Below are 20,046 nucleotides of genomic sequence, written 5' to 3' on the forward strand. Positions count from 1 at the left end.
ATGATCATCATCATCGGCGTAATTCCCCCAATTTACCTCCAACTACGTCACTTTGTTGTTCACTTCATCATCATTCTCTTCATCTTTAAAATCATCAACTTTTAAATCCAAATCTAGATAAAATTCTGGGGTTTTTTTTCATTTCGGGATCGAAGTATTCAGTGACAGTGTGGAGAAAACGTACCAACGCGACAGGTTTTGCATGCAAGTGGAGCTTCACGTGGGAGAGCCAATCACGCCTCTCGTACAGACAGTGACGTCATCAAATTCCAGTCAATTCAGAGACCGATGCGAGGCATATTTCGGAGAGGCATTTTAGCGTTTTTTAATCGGCGATTTTCACCTCTTGTATTATTTTCGGTATTTTTGAATGACCCACTGATAATCCCCACATCATTACCTTTCCATTGATATATAATAAGACCACATTCATAATCAATACATTTCTCCTTTAAAAGGTTAAACGTTATCACACTGTAATAAGATGGAAAAGGGGCTTATCAAAGGTATGTTTCACAGAGGAACTGTTTGTCAAAAGACGCGAGGCTTAATATGATAATGTATTTGCCCCGTCAGGGGCAATTTTTTTTCATTTTTGACAATGGAAATGACAATTTTCAGGTAGAGAAGTGCCTTCGTTTACTTTTGTCCTTATATAATTTATCATTTTTCTACTTTCAGGGGGGCACATGGGGGGGGGGGCAAAATCTCGTTTTGCCCCCCAAATTTTATTTGGGGGGGGGGGCAAGTGCCCCCTGCCCCCCCCCCGCTTCCGGTGCCCTTGCCCCTATTAGGAAAGGCTGGATCCGCCCCTGCTATTCATGTAACATTATGTTCACTCCCAAAAATTTTAACAGAGGGGATAAATTTCAAATGAAATTTTCTGCGAAAAATCCCAATAAAACAATGATACATAGCGCAAATATGATTGTGTTCTTTGCAAACCAAAACTTGGAAAAAAAATTGGTTTTGTATCCTTCACCTATGAAGGATCATAACCCGTGACAATATTGAGTAAAAATGATCCATGAGGGTAAGTATGTATCCAACCAATTTTGGGTGGTATTTTACCCAATGAGAGAAGCATATTGTCCAGTAAGGTTATAAGCAGCAATTACTTTAGAATGGGCAAAATTTTCATCACACTGGATACATAAAATTGACTTAAAGAAATGCCCAATGTTGGTTGGACACATAATTATCCTCATGGAACATTTTTCCCCAATATGTTTTACAGTGTAAAACAATGTAAGAAAATAAGCAACACGATTTAAAGCAGATTTAAACTTTCGTACACCTTTATTGAATTTCCTTTTTTACAAAATGCTCTGAATATACGCCGCAAATATGTGTAGCGTTTAAAAAGTAAAATCCATTGAAAATATGTACACATAAATAGAATACATTACACATCAAGAAATCAAAATGGTACAATATTGAATATACAAAAAAAATCAAAACAGCAACTATCACAAAATTATGGGAGAAGCTAAACTAAAAGGAGAAACAAAAAATATATCAAAAAGATCTTGAAGGCAAGTGATATTAATCCCGTACACTTTAACCAACATTCATTCAATATTTCGAAGAAAACATAATTGCCTCTGGTACTGATGTATTACAAATGTTTGTACAAGCTCAAAATTAATTAAGCTCCAACTTGTTAGGGTCTCCTATTTATGCATCCATTATGGGTTATTGTTAGGTAATTGATTTCCACAAAATATTACCTACACTGTAAAATATTTTAGTTCTAGACAATTCAACCATAATTTCATGTGAGCTCCCATCCAAAATGAACTTTGAGACTATTTTTTCAGCATGAAAGGGCACATTGTGAGGTTTAAAATGATATTTAAAATGTCAAAATTCATCAACAATAACCCACACCCATACAAGTACGTGATTGAAATAAATTCAGAGAGAGGGAGAGAGCTTCGAAAAATGAGGAAACAACATGGTTTAAATTTGTGGATCATTGAAGCACGACATGTCCACGATATGCAGTCTCGTTAAAACTTCCAAGTATAGTCCAGGAAAAGAGGTATCAAAATAACTGCTGTATCTCTTCTACTTATTGTAAAGAACTAGTATTCAGATTAGTTTCTTTTCACTTTTTAGTTTTTGAAGAGCAATTACTAGTTTGGCTATTTACAGAGAACTACCCAATGTTGACTAATTTTATTTTGGGGCGGCAAGTCAAATTTCATATTTTTTTCATGAACACTACGCGACTATCTTGATTTTTGATGAAGGGAAATGAATGAGATAGAAAGACTAGATTAGTTTATGCACATGTAAATATGAGAATATGTAATATAATTCCTTTTTGGACAATCTGCTAAAAAGAAGTTAAAATTTCGTCCAAACAACATGTTTCAATTCATTATGATAAAAGGTATGATAAAACATTTTTTTGTATGAGTTGTCATATATATTTTCCCTTCGTCATTTACATATTCTAATGATCACAATTCTGTATAGATAAGTTAGGGCACGGGGATGGGAGAAAGCTATGTAAAGTCAACCTAGCCTTCTGGGCCTTTTCTATATAGTCCTATAATCCTCATTTGGTTGTGAAAGGAATTGAACTTCGCAGTGGTTTTCTGTGTTTTACGTGTTTAATGCTTTATTTGTCTTTGCGTGCAAATCAAGAAGTGGCTTAGCATTATCAGATTTTGGTGTATGATTGGTATTTTTATCACACTCGTTCTTTGTTTTCAGTATGTAGACGACCAGTACGACCACTACTACCAATGAAATGACCATGAGGACAAGAAAAACAATGGCCAAATCTGAATTAAGTTGGTTGCATTTTGATTCTTTCATCTGAATGGGAGGACTGGGTGCCAAAGAGGTATATTGATCACTTTGATTGCTCTTAGTGAAAGTGGAGGGAATCAGCACTGTTGTAGTTTCAGGAAAGGTAGGACTGGGAGTAGGACATGGGTCATGGCATTCGCCATCGGACAGATAGTGGTTAGTGTCTTTACATTCGCACCTCTCTCTGACTTCATCAATCAGGGATGAGCAGCAAAATACTGGAACCGATTGTCTAATGAGGATGGACTGTTTCAATAAATATCCCGCTTCAGTAGGGCCAGCCAAAGTAGGCATCCACACACCACTTTGGTAACACACAATTTTCCCTGGTAGACTCCCTGCATTGGCTTGACAGTCTAGTGAGACCCAGTCGCCATCCATTTCATCACCCACGACACATGAAGCCTTACCAGGGGGATGGTCTACCTCCAAATAAATTCTCTGTGTCTTACCCCCTAGTATCTCACCATCCTTGTATACAAACAAAATGTATGTGCCTTGATCATCTCCCATTAGATTACTTATTATCAGATCCAGAAAGCAATCATCATTGTTTTTTCTATCATAAACTTTGAATCTCTTCTCCTGAGATTGCGAAAGAATTAGGCCTGGCCCAGATGTAGACCTGTAAAAGGGACGTCTATTTGATTGCTGTAATGTGACGTCTGTGGTGTCACATGGGTATGGGAAGTGTAAGGTTACGTTTTGTCCCTGTATTTTATGCTCAGACTCACAGCTAGATAAACCTAATGCAATGAGAATTATGAAACAAGACAATCCAACCGTAAACATATTTTTGTAATCATTTGGCATTTTGAATTTGACGACGTTATTTCTTTAACAACAATGTAGAATAATAGGAATAACAAAATTACAGATGATTCACAAAAAACAATCAAAATCAAAAAAGTTTTTTGAAAATTTCTAGATCGAATGGTACTGGCATGGAGCAATTTTTCTAGTACAAGTGTAAAAAAGTATGATCGTATTAATGCACCGGTAAACATGAGCAGGTTCCATCATACCCGTATACAAAGGAATGAATCTTGCAGAGATTGAACCTAAATTCAAATGTCCCAAAGGGTTCGGAGTTCGTGTAACTCTTGAGTTATTCACTAACTTGTAGAAATCGTGACGTTGGTCCAAATTGACAAAACTTGCAGTAGATGATGTACTCTGATCCAGAGCCCCTGTCCAGAACTGGCTATGTCGGGTTCGGTTGTTGATTCATAGAATATGTTTGACAATCATCATGATCATGGAGACTGCAACTGTCCATTTCAATTTAAGATGTGCTGCGATTGAAGATCCAAGGCCACACGAAATCACCAAGAGTCTTGTGAGAAGGTGAGATGAATCCAATTTGCTTTCCCTGCATGATGAAGAAGGGAGAGTTTATGCTCCATTTACCTAAGGGGAAGGCGGGGTAAGTTGAGCATAGGGGCAAGTTGAGCCACCAGACCCAGGCCAATAATGAATGAGTCAGACATTGTGGTGGTGTCATGTATTGATGACCCATAGCATAACCCCTAACCCCACCACATTGTTTTCAACTTTGAAACAAAAAGTAGTTTTTTAGAGGGAAAAATATGAATTTCAGCCAAAAAAGTAAAAAAGAGTGTGAAATAGATAAGTGCTTTATAAACACACAAGTCTTTAAATATAATAAAGACATGATAACAACATTATTACTCCAGGTATGGATCTTCATTCTTGTCATAGTCTTTTATATGATGGACGCATAATAAATGTGTGGATACAAAATTATCGCACTAAGTTCGGACTGGGGTAAGTTGAGCCAAACAGCATGGGGCAAGTTGAGCCATGGTAATTCCTATGGTAATGTATCTTAAAAAACAAACAAACCATAAAAATCGATTGAAATGCAGGCTGAAAGGAGCAAATTTACATGACTGCTCTTTTCCTTTTAAAGGATGTATGTATTTATAGAGAATTAGCAAGTGAACAACAAATTGACATACTGGTTCTCCCCTCATACATTTATACATAGTTTTTGTGGCACAACTTACCCCAGAAGGTGGCTCAAACTTACCCCATATATGGGGCAAGTTGAGCCATTTGACATCGTTTTTTTCAAAGGTCACGATGACTTTCAGTGTGGGGATAGAAAGTTATATATAGGTGAAAAATATTTCAGAAGAATTAAATTTCAAGGCAAGGTACTTATTTCGACAACATTATTAATCATATCAATTCTAACATGCAAAAAGCAAAAACTGTCACAACTTACCCCGCCTTCCCCTACTGTTTGATAATAAATAGGGGAAGGCGGGGGTAAGTTGAGCATAGGGGCAAGTTGAGCCACCACCCCCAGGCCAATAATGAATGAGTCAGACATTGTGATGGTGTCATGCATTGATCACCCATTACATAACCCTTAACCCCACCATATTATTTTCAAGTTTGAAACAAAGAGTACTTTTTAAGAGGGAATATACAAATTTCAGCCAAAAAAGTAAAAAACAGGGTATGAAATAGATCATGCTTTATACCCACACACGTCTTTAAATATAATAAAGAAATAAGAACAATATTGTTAGTCCAGGTATGGATTCTCATTATTGACATGGTCTTTTACATGATGGATGCATAATAAATGTGTGGATGTGAAAATATCGCATGAAGTTGAAACTTGGATAATATGTGCCAGCCAACATGGGGCAAGTTGAGCCATGGTCATTCGTATGGTAATGTATAATAACCCCCCCCCTTAAAAAGCCATTGATATGCATGCAGAACGGAGCAAATTAAACATGACAGTTCTTTTACTTTTAAAGGATGTTAGTATTTAAAGAGAATTAGCAAGTGAAAAAACTTTAAATAAAAAAACGACATGCCGGTTCTTCCCGCATACATTTTGTACATAGTTTTTGTGGCTCAACTTACCCCAGAAGGTGGCACAACTTACCCCACAAATGGGGCAAGTTGAGCCATTTGATATGCTTTTTTTTCAAAGGTTACAATGTTTCTTTATAATTAATGTACTTACCTTATAAAATCATTTCCAGGTATGTGAAGAATACCAGATCGAGTTAAATTATCACCATTAGGTTGTACAAGCATAACACATGTAGATTTGTATGAGACAACTCTGCTCCTTGATCACTGATGATAGCATTCTAACAAATTGCAGTCTCGGAATGTTTATCAAAAACTGCATTCATATCCTTTTTAAAGGGGTATGGACTCATTAGTAGATCGATTGGAAGCATTGTTGAATTGAGAATGCAATGTATTTTTATGCAAATCATGCAGCGGACCGCAAAAGAACCGACATTTTCCACGTGTCAGTTACAATGATTACGCTCGCTGATTGGTCCCCTTTTTATGACGAATAGTAGTTATCCCGAATACGATCAGACGGGGGAATGTACTGTCTCCAAAAAAAAATAACAAGTAAACGGTATAGTATTTGACATGAAAGGGACTATCAATTTATGATTTTCGTTTTTTTTCAATGTTCCAGTCGTCAACCAGAAAGGGAAGAAAAAAAAACACTCTGGATAGCATACCTTCACCTATTTAGTTTGTGGAGTGTTTCGTGTAAACTAACAATGGGAGATATGTTTTCATCTACTGTTCAATCTTCATTTCAATGGCACGATCTAATTTTTCGGGGGGGGGGGGGGGTACGGACGGGTTTTAGATCGTCATCCCATAGTTAAAGGGCTTGTTTCTGGATATCATTGTCATAAAAACACTTTTCCGCATGAAATACACTTCGTCCTCATGGCAGTACTGAACAATAATATATACTATTAAAGTATAATATTATCAAAAATGATTTTTCAACAAACTTATCTTGCAAGTTTATTTTGTAGGGCTTCTTCCTTAAAACTCCGCCCAGAAAAGAGAACTGCTGTAATCATCAGTATATACCAGTATATACTAAGAGGCAGTTTAAAATCTAGTACATGTAATGACTGATGTCTGATTCTATCTTCAAACAATCACTAGAGCAATTATTAACTGTAACAAATAAAATTTCTCCTGTCTGTTAAATAAGATTCCGTCTACTAGAACCAAGGAGAATTAAAGTTGACATTGATTGCAAATCACAAAATATGACGGATTATCAAAGCTTAACGTAGAGAAGGTTTACGGTTCACCAGTGTAATATGAAGGAGGGAAGGATATACAGGCAGAAAGATTGAAATGGAAAGACGAGATAGAATGAACAGACAAAATTAGAAGTATTCTTTTCTTGAAAGTGAGTGAAGTTCTGAAAAAGACTGCAAATCAGATGAGATGAGCTGAATATGGCTTGAGTAGCAATGGTTTGGGTAGTAGCAGGTTGAAGTGAAGAGGGGAAGAGAGGTTACTCAGAATATCGATTTTATAAACGCCTCTCAAATTAATACCATGCAGGAAGCTGCTAGTTGTTTTCGAGGGCTCACAGGCCTAATTCATTTCCCATAGACTGGTGTGTCAAAGTGGCACTTAAAAAGAATTCATAAAAGATATGGAGGAAATTCGAGGGTTGAATGTTTACTACCAGTAGATAGGATAAATGTCTGACATTCCATATCTGACCAGAAAAGGGTACCTCGACAGGCTCATTTGAAAAATAAATCAGCATTTATGAAGACTACACCTGACGGGACCAAGTTGGCGCAAATATTCACTACTGAATGACAAGTTGGCGCAAATATTCACTACTGAATGACACGCGCCGTATAAGCCAAAACAACAACAACAACAAGTTCATCACTTGAGTGAGTAAAATGACCCTAATTCCTCCGCCAGTAAAAACATAGTTCCATAGTGGTGATATATCTTTCCAATTTCGAAAAAGTAAGTTCAGTATATAGGTATACCCTACCTATAATCAGTGTTAGATTGTCAGTCATATTCATTCATTTTTGTCAATCAGCAATATCAAATTTAAAAATCGAATGAATATCTATGGCCTGCCAGTTGTGATTAGGCCCGTGCAACCTCGAGGGTTCGAGGATGACGTCATTAATAAGTGTCTACCTGGGAGAGCTCATGTCATACAAATGCTACGTGCTGGCTACACATCCATTCATGAGCAGAAATCCCAGGGGGCACAGGGGAGACGCGTCCCCCTACCCAAAATAGTAGGGGCATAACATCGAATTCCCCCTACTATTTTTGGTCTTTTATGATGGAGCAAAATACATCACTTCACAATCGAAATAATACATGTATTTTTGACTAAATGACCTTACATTTTTGGTGAAAACCTTTTTTTTTTGTTTTAACACACTTTCGGCATTACTCCTATTTGTTTAAGATCAGTATGCTCGATCTGTAATGAAAATCATAAGATCAGTATGCTCGATCTGTATGAAAATCATAAATCATAAGTCAGAAAAAATTGGAACCAGTGGGATTCGAACCTGCCATCTACTGCTTTCCGGGCAGCGACTCAACCACCAGGCTATTCTGGTTCACGGCTAAGCCACGATGAACTGGAATTCAAATACCCTCGATCCTCTTCTTTCTGACTCATTACTATTCAAATGCCGTCCGCCGTGGACAATAGATAGTAAATTAAGAGGCTTTTTTATAGGAGGAAATTATAATTTGTTTTAACAAATTTTCGGCATTACTCCTATTTGTTTAAGATCAGTATGCTCGATCTGTAATGAAAATCATAAGATCAGTATGCTCGATCTGTATGAAAATCATAAATCATAAGTCAGAAAAAATTGGAACCAGTGGGATTCGAACCTGCCATCTACTGCTTTCCGGGCAGCGACTCAACCACCAGGCTATTCTGGTTCACGGCTAAGCCACGATGAACTGGAATTCAAATACCCTCGATCCTCTTCTTTCTGACTCATTACTATTCAAATGCCGTCCGCCGTGGACAATAGATAGTAAATTAAGAGGCTTTTTTATAGGAGGAAATTATAATTTGTTTTAACAAATTTTCGGCATTACTCCTATTTGTTTAAGATCAGTATGCTCGATCTGTAATGAAAATCATAAGATCAGTATGCTCGATCTGTATGAAAATCATAAATCATAAGTCAGAAAAAATTGGAACCAGTGGGATTCGAACCTGCCATCTACTGCTTTCCGGGCAGCGACTCAACCACCAGGCTATTCTGGTTCACGGCTAAGCCACGATGAACTGGAATTCAAATACCCTCGATCCTCTTCTTTCTGACTCATTACTATTCAAATGCCGTCCGCCGTGGACAATAGATAGTAAATTAAGAGGCTTTTTTTATAGGAGGAAATTATAATTTGTTTTAACAAATTTTCGGCATTACTCCTATTTGTTTAAGATCAGTATGCTCGATCTGTAATGAAAATCATAAGATCAGTATGCTCGATCTGTATGAAAATCATAAATCATAAGTCAGAAAAAATTGGAACCAGTGGGATTCGAACCTGCCATCTACTGCTTTCCGGGCAGCGACTCAACCACCAGGCTATTCTGGTTCACGGCTAAGCCACGATGAACTGGAATTCAAATACCCTCGATCCTCTTCTTTCTGACTCATTACTATTCAAATGCCGTCCGCCGTGGACAATAGATAGTAACAGATCGAGCATACTGATCTTAAACAAATAGGAGTAATGCCGAAAATTTGTTAAAACAAATTATAATTTCCTCCTATAAAAAAAGCCTCTTAATTTACTATCTATTGTCCACGGCGGACGGCATTTGAATAGTAATGGGTCAGAAAGAAGAGGATCGAGGGTATTTGAATTCCAGTTCATCGTGGCTTAGCCGTGAACCAGAATAGCCTGGTGGTTGAGTCGCTGCCCGGAAAGCAGTAGATGGCAGGTTCGAATCCCACTGGTTCCAATTTTTTCTGACTTATGATTTATGATTTTCATACAGATCGAGCATACTGATCTTATGATTTTCATTACAGATCGAGCATACTGATCTTAAACAAATAGGAGTAATGCCGAAAATTTGTTAAAACAAATTATAATTTCCTCCTATAAAAAAGCCTCTTAATTTACTATCTATTGTCCACGGCGGACGGCATTTGAATAGTAATGAGTCAGAAAGAAGAGGATCGAGGGTATTTGAATTCCAGTTCATCGTGGCTTAGCCGTGAACCAGAATAGCCTGGTGGTTGAGTCGCTGCCCGGAAAGCAGTAGATGGCAGGTTCGAATCCCACTGGTTCCAATTTTTTCTGACTTATGATTTATGATTTTCATACAGATCGAGCATACTGATCTTATGATTTTCATTACAGATCGAGCATACTGATCTTAAACAAATAGGAGTAATGCCGAAAATTTGTTAAAACAAATTATAATTTCCTCCTATAAAAAAGCCTCTTAATTTACTTTTTTTTTTTGCTTGTAAGATTTTGATAAAAATTACATTACATTTTGGGGATAACCTTTCTTTTAAAAAAAATTATTTTGCTTGCCAAAATGTTCAGATAAAAATGACCTTACATTTGGGGTGATAACCCTTTTTTCTTCTTTTTTTTGCTGCGAAATTTTCCAGGCCCTGGTCCCCCTACCTTTAAAGGGGCAGATTTCCGCCCATGCATCCATTCATTCGAGACATTCAACAAATTCCCCCAAAAAACCTCAAAATGAAAACAAATGAAAACACGGAAAATAGCTGAACAAGAGCATATATGATGAAATGTGTTTGTATAATCCAGGCCTGGTATTTTGTATAATCCAGGCCTGGTATAATCACCAATCTGGTGTTAGACCAAAACAAAACTCTTGTAGTTTATACACTTCTCTGGTGTGGATATATATAGAATCAGGCTGGTGCTAAATCAACACCGGAGTTTTTGCAATGTTGCTTTAACAATTCGTCATTCTTCTTAAAAAGTGATATTTTTTTGCTCTCATGCATGAATAAACATATTGATCAGATTTTCACATATAAATTTTCAGTTGACTGTAAAATCACTCCTATATCTTAATTTTATCAAACTTACTTTATTAAAAAGGTGACTTTCTGTTGAAAAGAAGTAGACTTTTGTGGTATATATTTTAAAAAGTTATTAAAATATGAGTGCGACAACAGATTATATAGAACAATGGCGTAGACAGGTCCTTAGACCTGGGGGTGGGGATGATCCCTAGCTGGGTCATACTTTATATATATATATATATATATATATATATATATATATATGATTAATATATAAATATAAAGAATGAAGGAGATAACGTACCCGGTAAAAACTAAATATCATGGGCCAAAGCAGACGAGTTAAAGATAACAAAATAACACGATCTGCCTCATGGATTATCTCGTGTGTCTTTTAATCACTTTGCTTTCAGCAATAAACAGGGCATCCAGTAATAAACAAACTTCCTTGCACATTTTTCATGGCAGTAATCTTTTGTTTGATTAATGACAATGAGTAAAGATGATCATAAGAGAAATGTCATTTGTCGGATGTCTAGTTATCATCTTGGTCATGACAGTCCTGCTAAACATGATCTGGAATAACTAGTATTCCTTATTTTACTAGTATAGTAGTATACTCTTTTAAAAGTAGAGATATTCTTAATGATCAAACGAATGAATCAACAACTAAAGGAATAAACAAATAAACAGCCAAATAACTAAAAAATATCAAATTACAATTATAGTAATAGGGGTAAAATAGAAAAGCTCAACATTATATTTCTTATCCACGTGCAGATATGCGGACACTAAAATGATAAGCACACTCTGTTTAAAATTACCATGATTACAAAGGCTTGATTGAATTAAGTATGAAAATGAAATAAACCTCACCGGGTTGTCGGAAGTAAACTGTATAGATAGTAACTTGTTATAATTTCGATTCATTTCTTATTATGTACCTTGTTATGATGATTATGATAAAAACATAGGTAAGGAAATGTAACAGTTTATAATCTTCAAACCTAGAAGACTGCGCACGTAGAAATCACTGGTATAAGTAATTCCGAAATACATTGCGCCTCGACTTACTTATTCTTGAAAATTGAAGACGTTTATTTTCACCCAATATAGTTATGCAAAACAGTCCTTAACAGAAAAGGATTATTTCATTCCAAAATCATTCATTTACTAATTCGCTCCTTAGAGACTGAAAATTTTCACCTTTCATTTGCAAAGTAGGGGTTGAGGACATGGCCAGCAGGAAAAAGGGTCAGTGTATGTGTATAGGTAATTTCTTATTAATTCGTTTGAACAGTGTTAATGTGTTATGAAAGCAATTGCTCTGAAAGGGAGTGATTAAGCGACACTTTCTTAAATCTGTAATGAAATATTTTGAACTTATCTCCTTTGCAAATACATAATTATTATAAGGAAATGTACTTGGTGAAACTCTGAATAACGATCCTTAAATGTATATGACGACGCAAGACAGTTGTTATTACTTAAAACTTGCAAGTTGTAAATGCATATAAGATGATTGACTCTGAATAAAAGTCCAATTTTGATCATGTTTGTCATTGCTGTACGTTATGATTATTACTGCTATTATTATTGATTGATTTTAAGTAGCATTCATTGCTTTATCACTGTATAGTTTTGCTTCTTCTCCCACAGAAACCTGGGGGGGGGATGATTGTACACACCATCCCCCCACCTAAAATTCTGGGGGGATGCATCCCCCCACCCCCCCCCCGCTATCTACGCCCCTGATATAGAAGAATAAAACAAGCAATTAAGCAGTTTATTTTTTCAATCACTTTTATTAAATTTCGTTATTTTTACAATATACTCTGAATATACGCCGCAAGCCTATATAGGTTTAAACAGTAAAATACATTGAAAATATGTACACCTGAATAAAGAATATTACACATCGAGAAATTAAGATGGCACATTATTTTATGAATACATAAAGAAACAAAATAAATGTAAGAATAGCGAGTATCACACAATTACGGGAAAGCTCAACTGAAGGGAGATAGAAATATTTTAAAAAGTCTTGAAGGCAATTAATAATAACAACGTATACTTAAACCATGGATCCGTGCTTAAACCAAATCTAGAGCAATAGTTTGAGCATGGATCGTAGGATTCATGGTTTGGGGAAGATATTGTAGCCTCTGGTATTGATGTGTTGGGAAAAAAATGTATGTTGGGAAAAAATGTATGTACAAGCTCACAATTAATTGAGCTCCAACTTGCTAGGGTCTTCTATTTACGCATCCCGTCACGGGTTGTTGTTAGATCATCATGCACAGCAAAAACTGTGGTGTTAACCGGTGTACATAGAGGACCACACCAGTTATTTTACACAGGTGTTAGATTTACAGTATTAGTTTAACACCTATATGTGTTATTAATAATAATAATAATAATAATAATCAATATTTATAAAGCGCTTAATACGCATTGTTTCTAAGCGCTGGATATTACAACACCTATGGTTGTTACATTTACACTCTTTGGTGTTATGTTCAATCTCTAGGGTGTTATTTTAACACCTCAGGGAGTGGTCCTCTATTAACACCAATTGGTAGCAGTTTTAACACCACGGTTTTTACAGTGTGGTAATTGATTCCTTCAAATTATCAACACAATAAAATTATCTGTGGACAATTCAAACGTACTGTGGGCTGCCACCAAAAATGAACTTTTATATTATTTTTCAGCTTGAAAAGGCACATGGTGAGGTTTAATTGTCAAAATTCATCAACAATAACACACACCCACACAAGATTCAGAGGGAGGAGAGAGAGAGGGGGAGAGTCATGGAGTGAGCTTCGAAAAACGAGAACCTATGCAAGGCGTAGATTTGTGGTTCATTGAAGCACGACATGTACACGATATTATCTCGGTAAAACTTCCAAATATAGTTCAGGAAAAGAGGTATCAAAGTAATTGCTGTATCTCTTCTACTTTATTCATTGTATTGACAGTGTAAAGAAGAGGAACTAGTATTATTAGTTACTTTTCGCTTTTTGGTTCTTGAAGAGCAATTACTAGTTTGGCTATTTACAAAAAACAAACCCATGTTGACTATATTTTATTTTTGGGTGGCAAGTCACATTGTATGTTTTTTCATGAACACTATATGAGTACCATGATTTTTAGAGAGGAGAAATGGATGCGACCGGAAGAATATATGAATGTTAATATACATTATACACATAATTGTAATTGTGGAGCGTTGTGGCCCAGTGGATTGGTCTTCGGACTTTGAAACAGAGGGTCGTGGGTTCGAATCCCAACCATGGCGTAATTTCCTTCAGCAAGAAACTGATCCACAGTGTGCTGCACTCAACCCAGGTGAGGTAAATGGGTACCGGTAGGAAGTAATTCCTTAAGAAGCTGTGTGCGCTATGAACGCCTAGCTTAGCCGGGTAATATAGGAGCGCCTAGAGCACCTAACAAGGTGGATATGTGCGCAATATAAATACCCTATATTATTATAATTCATAATATATGAATATGTAATTATACAATAAACATACATATACATAATTCCCTTTTGGACAATCTGCCAAAACAAGCTACCATTCCATACAAACAAACATGTTTCAATTAATCATGACAAAAGCTATGAAAAAGCTATGTAAAATCAACCCAGCTTCCCGGCCCTTTTCTACACTTACACATTTCCATTAGGTCGTGTAGGACTACTATGTTGAACTTTACAGTGGTTTTCTGTATGTTTCGCGTTTGTTGCTTGACTTTTAATTACATGGCCATTAAGTAGTGGCATAGAATTATCAGTTTTTGAAGGATCATTAGCATTTTTATTACACTTGTTCTTTGTTTTCAATATGAAGACGACCAGTACAATCACTACGACCAACAATATGATCATGAGGACAAGAAAAACAATGGCCAAATCTGAAATGCTTTGGTTGCCTTTTGATTCTTTCATCTGTATTGGAGTACTGGGCGCCAAAGAGGAATATTGATTACTTTGATTGCTTTCAGTGGAAGTGGAGGGAATCAGCACTGTCGTGACTGTTGACCTTGCAAGTAAGGTAGGACTGGGTGTAGGACAGGGGTCAATGTAGTCGCCATCGGACAGATAATGGCTAGTGTCTTTACATTCGCACCTCTCTCTGTCTTCATCAATCAGAGATGAGCAGCAAAATACAGGACCCGATTGTCTGATGAGGATGGTCTGTTTCAATAAAGATCCCGTTTCAGTAGGGCCGGCCAAAGTAGGCATCCACACACCACTTTGGTAACACACAATTTTCCCTGGTAGACTCCCTGCATTGGCTTGACAGTCTAGTGAGACCCAGTCGCCATCCATTTCATCACCCACGACACATGAAGCCTTACCAGGGGGATGGCCTACCTCCAAATAAATCCTCTGTATATTACCCCCTAGTATCTCACCATCCTTGTATACAAACAAAATGTATGTGCCTTCATCATCTTTCATTAGATTACTTATCATCAGATCTACATAGCAAGAGTCAGAGCTATTTCCATCATAAACTGTGAATCTTCCGACCTGATCTAATTGCAGCAGAATCAAGTCTGGCCCAAACGTAGATCTGTAAAAGGGGCGTCTATTTGATTGTTGTAATGTGACTTCTGTGTTGTCACATGGGTATGGGAAGTGCAAGGTTACGTTTTCCCCCTGTATTTTATGTACAGATTCACAGTTAGATAAAACAATGAGAATGATAAAACATAATACAAAAGTGAACATATTGTAAGCATTTGACATGTTTAGTTTGATGGCGTTTTTTCTACAGTAACAATTAATGGATAATAATATTACAGCAAAAATACATTTGATTCACAAAAACAAAACGTTCTCAGAAAATTCTAGATCGAAAAGTATCGAGTTGCTTTTAGAATGTTTGTTCTGGTATAAGCGCATAGGTACATGAGTATTAGTGCAACAAGTGTTCCATCATACATACAAAGGGATGATCCTGCAGAGAGAACCTTGTCCAAGACAGTATTCGACCCTCGTCTGGTTCTGAAGATATTCAACTTGTAGAAATTGTGACGTTGGTCCGAGTTGACAAAACTTGCAGTATATGATGATCTCCGATTCAGAGCTATGTCGTGTGCGGTTGCTGATTCATAGAATATGTTTGAAAATTATGGAGACTGCAACTGTCCATTTTAGTTTAAAATGTGCTGCGATGGAAGATCAAGGCCACGCCAAGTCACCAACAGTCTTGTGAGAAGGTGAGATGAATCCAATTTGACTTTGTCTACATGAAGAAGACAAGTAGAAAGAGTTTTTGCTCGATTTACCTGAATGTTTGGTAATACACAAATAAACATTCCATCACACAGTCACACTTTCATCCACCCACCACACACACCCTCCAATGCCCACCATTGCGCTCAAGCACACACGGGTCTTCAAATGGTCAGTTCAATGCTGTGCGTTTCTGGGGGATAATCATGCAAATTAAAGTATGTGTGTATGGGGTTGTAAGAGAGGTTGCGTCTGGGTGTGTCATGGTGTGTGTGTCTATGTGTGTCATTGGGATTTTTTCGATGTGTATCAATCAGATATGAATATTTACGTCTGTGAAAGACATTTAACGTCACTATACAAACAAACGTGACAGGGCTCGAACCTAGAACCACTGCATTAATGTGTAACTTTCCCACATATCTTTGATAACAAGCGCACATCGCGTGTCTAATTAATGTGCTTACCTTATAAAATGATTTCCAGCTTTGTTAAGAATACCAGATCCGAGTTAAATTATCACCATTAGGTTGTACAAGCATATTTTGTATGAGACAACTCTGCTCCTGGATCACTGATAGCATTCTAACAAAATCAGTCTCGGAATGTTTATCAAAAATTGCATTCATTCATTTGAAAGGGATTACGTCGTTCGAGATTGGAAGCATCGTTCCATTTGATAATGCAATTTTTTTAAGCTAACCAGATTATGCAGTGAACCGTCAGTGAACCATGATTTATGAACAATGGTTACCGAACAATAATACATGGGTTTTCAAGAAACTCATCTTTTGTAGGGCTTGTTCCTTCATACTTCGCCCAGAAAAGAAAATTGCTGTAATCATCAGTATATACAAAGAGGTAGTATGGAGTTTATTACATGTAATTAATGTCTCATTTCATCTTCAAACAATTACTAGAGCAATAATTAACTTAACACATTAGATTTCTCCAGTCTGTTAAATAAGATTCCGCCCAGATTCCCTTTGAACCAAATTCGAATTCGCCGGCAGAAATAATAGCCTCGACCAGACGTGTGATCATAGTCTGAACACATCCCTGTACCGAACAAAGTTATGAAATTGTTTTCCGAATAGACAGTACAGCAGTGAAAGCGCCTCTCGAGATCGTCATTTGCTCATGCAAATGAAAATATGGTAGCACCAATTTCCATGGTTCTTACTCATTTATACATTCATTATGAACGCTTGGATGGGCTTCAGATGAACGAATGGAAGCATATCATTTTATTGATGTACATCTCATGAAGCAAATTTATGCTTATGTTGGCAAAAATTACATTAAATTACGGTTTCGTGTTTTCTGGGATGCACTGTATAACAGATGTAGACATATTTGTTTGATAAATCCAGGGCGGCGATCCTGGATATTTGTGATAGGTCCATGCTCTTACGAACGTGATTTGTGCCCGTTTCATACCTAAGAATGACCCACTTTATGCCGTTAGCAAGAGCCCTCTTAACAGGCGCCATTTCTCGCATCAGTGCCCTTCTTTACTCAAGAAAAGTGCCCCTCACGAACGTAATCTGTACCTCTTTCACCTGAGAAGGAGCCGTTTTATAACGAGTTCCCTTTAAAACAAGAAAATAATATACTATTTTTATGTTACCACGTATGAAGGAAACACTTGTAATAATCAGTTTCATGAGTCATGTGAGTGGGGTCGACAAGCAGTGGCGCACAGATGGGGTGCGGGTGTTTGGGGAGCTCTTGCCCCTCCCCCAATTTTACACGACCACAAAGAAAAATAGAAAGGACAGAAAAAGAAAGAGAGATGGGTGAAATATAAGAATATATTTCGATTGTTTTGTCAAAATCTTTCACAGAATTTGATTTTTTGTTATAAAAGTGTCAGTTTTTGCTCGCTCGCTTCGCCTGCAACTTCTTTTTATATTCAACGTGATATGACATATCTACCTGCATCATTTTTTTTCTCATACACCACTGTAAATAAGTCCTTTGTTTCCTTTGTTTTAAGATAATGCCCCTTTCGAAAAAAATATGCCCGTTTTCCCCGGTGTCCCCCCACTTTCAAAATTGCTCCGCCGCCCCAGGATAAATCAATTAATGACATGAATATTCCGCTTAATAGCACGAACTTTTCACATTATGAACAATAAGACCATCATAACCCCCACTGGTGGTGACTCAAAGAATTTTTTTCGTCGAAGTGGACGGAGAGGGGGGGGGGGGGGACTGGCATGCATTCCAGGTTGATACCATTCTTATTTTTCTCTACAGAGCGATGTACGCGCGTATACCCTACAAATTTATTAACAAAATAGCCAAAATCAAGGGCGGGGTGGTGTATACTTTCAACATTCTGAAATTTGTTAAATTTATATTCCACACTGCAAAATCTCCGGTGTTGATTAAACATCAACCCGGAATCTATATATGTCCACACCCAGTGGCGTACCTAAGATTTTCCACAGGGGGGGGGGGGCAAACCGCCAAAAAAATTGACAAGCAAAACAAAAAAGGTCTTCAAACTCGTCAGGGGGGGGGGCAGACTGCACCCCCCGTAGGTACGCTATTGTCCACATCAGAGTATTGAAACAACACCAGTTTTGAATCACACCGATGCTGTTTTAATATTAATTGGTGTTGTATATTCACCTTTCTGGTGTTAGACCAAAATGAAACTGTTGTTGTTTAACACTTGGTGTGGACATATATACATTCCGGTCTGGTATTTAATCAACACCGGAGTTTTTACAGTGCATCAAGTCATTGTAAATGTGATATTTTTGGGAAATACTCCGAGACTGAAGGATTGAGTGCACTTTGAAAGTCCATGTCGGAGCATAGATTCCATCTTTCATCTTGAGGAGACATGCATCGTCTGGTCTCATACATCGAGGGAGATGGCTATCTGATATGATGCTAAACAGAGCTGAAAACCATGGTGAGAGAGGCAGCGATAGACCGTGCTACAAACATGACAATACTACGAACTTTACGCCTCCGATGCTTAAACCAAATATCATAAGTTTTTCCATCCAGTTTCGTCAAAATTTCATCCCATTTAACGATGAAACCATTCAATTTGGAATGAATTTGAGTGACCTATGAGATCAACATTTGAAAAGTCAAATAGTTCATTCATTGTATTTTGGGGGCATACGATTCACAATTTTCTCACTAAAACATGCTCACAGAGCGATCAAATAATAATAAAAAAAGAAGAAGCTCAAGAAGTGTTTACAAATTCGGACTTGCACCCTCTTTAGAATGTTAAGGAATGGAATTTATAAATATGAAAATCCATCTGCTTTTAAATAATTATTCACGTTTGATATGTGTTTGAAATTGACTCTTTACAATCAACTGGAATTGCCCATTCTTCTGACAAACTGTCATCTAAGCACCACCTTTTTTTTGCTCCACCGCCATAACCATAGGCCTACATTAATTATACACGACTGTGGAAACTTTGTATCAAACCCCTGCACCCATATGATATTAATAACAATATGTAAAAAAATATATATATTATAAAACCCACAATGAACTCATATACTGAAAGGATAATGATATCCTGTAAGTGTGATCTCAATAGTGTTATGGAATAAAATGAATCTAATTGCAGGGATGAGAAAAAATAAAAATATGAAATCAAGACAGACGTGATGAAAATAAACACAGAAACACATTAACAGCTTCCTTGAACATGATGAAAGCCGACAGCTCCGAATAGAGTTATATATTCAGCTATATTCAGGTATATTAGGCTATCTCTCTCTCGTTATAATGCTCAAGGCCTATACATGTACCGAAAATACATAATGAAATATTCCATTCACATAAACAAATGAGTATAGGCCTACAGAATGTTGCTTTGTTTATCAAAATGGTATGCACCAATACCCATACTGTACCGCAATCAAATTCGCTTCGACGCGCATCGTCGTGTTAACGATTTCAGCGCGCAATGCAGATTCACCACGAAACAAGACCGGAGGACCGTCACTCACTCCGACCGATCAAATAAAACCTCGGAGATGATGAAAGCGGAAACAGTTAAGTCGTAAATATCGTCGTTGTTCTTGGGGAGATCCATATCATGGCCTTGCGCAGTGCGATGCCCCCAGC

At 37.1% G+C, this 20,046-nt stretch overlaps 2 protein-coding genes across 2 annotated transcripts; both read right to left on the reverse strand.

The window, feature by feature from the left end:
* Positions 1-1,286: 1,286 nt before the first annotated feature.
* LOC121412773 lies at positions 1,287-3,787 on the reverse strand. Its single transcript, XM_041605542.1, has one exon. It carries the CDS (start codon positions 3,634-3,636, stop codon positions 2,614-2,616), a length of 1,023 nt encoding a protein of 340 aa, XP_041461476.1. The 5' UTR covers positions 3,637-3,787; the 3' UTR covers positions 1,287-2,613.
* Positions 3,788-14,181: 10,394 nt separating this feature from the next.
* On the reverse strand, positions 14,182-15,861 carry LOC121412774. The gene has a single exon (XM_041605543.1). It carries the CDS (start codon positions 15,439-15,441, stop codon positions 14,356-14,358), a length of 1,086 nt encoding a protein of 361 aa, XP_041461477.1. The 5' UTR covers positions 15,442-15,861; the 3' UTR covers positions 14,182-14,355.
* Between the last annotated feature and the right edge of the window lie 4,185 nt (positions 15,862-20,046).

Source organism: Lytechinus variegatus, chromosome 4 (genome assembly GCF_018143015.1).
Source record: "Lytechinus variegatus isolate NC3 chromosome 4, Lvar_3.0, whole genome shotgun sequence".
Classification (NCBI taxonomy): Eukaryota; Metazoa; Echinodermata; class Echinoidea; order Temnopleuroida; family Toxopneustidae; genus Lytechinus; species Lytechinus variegatus.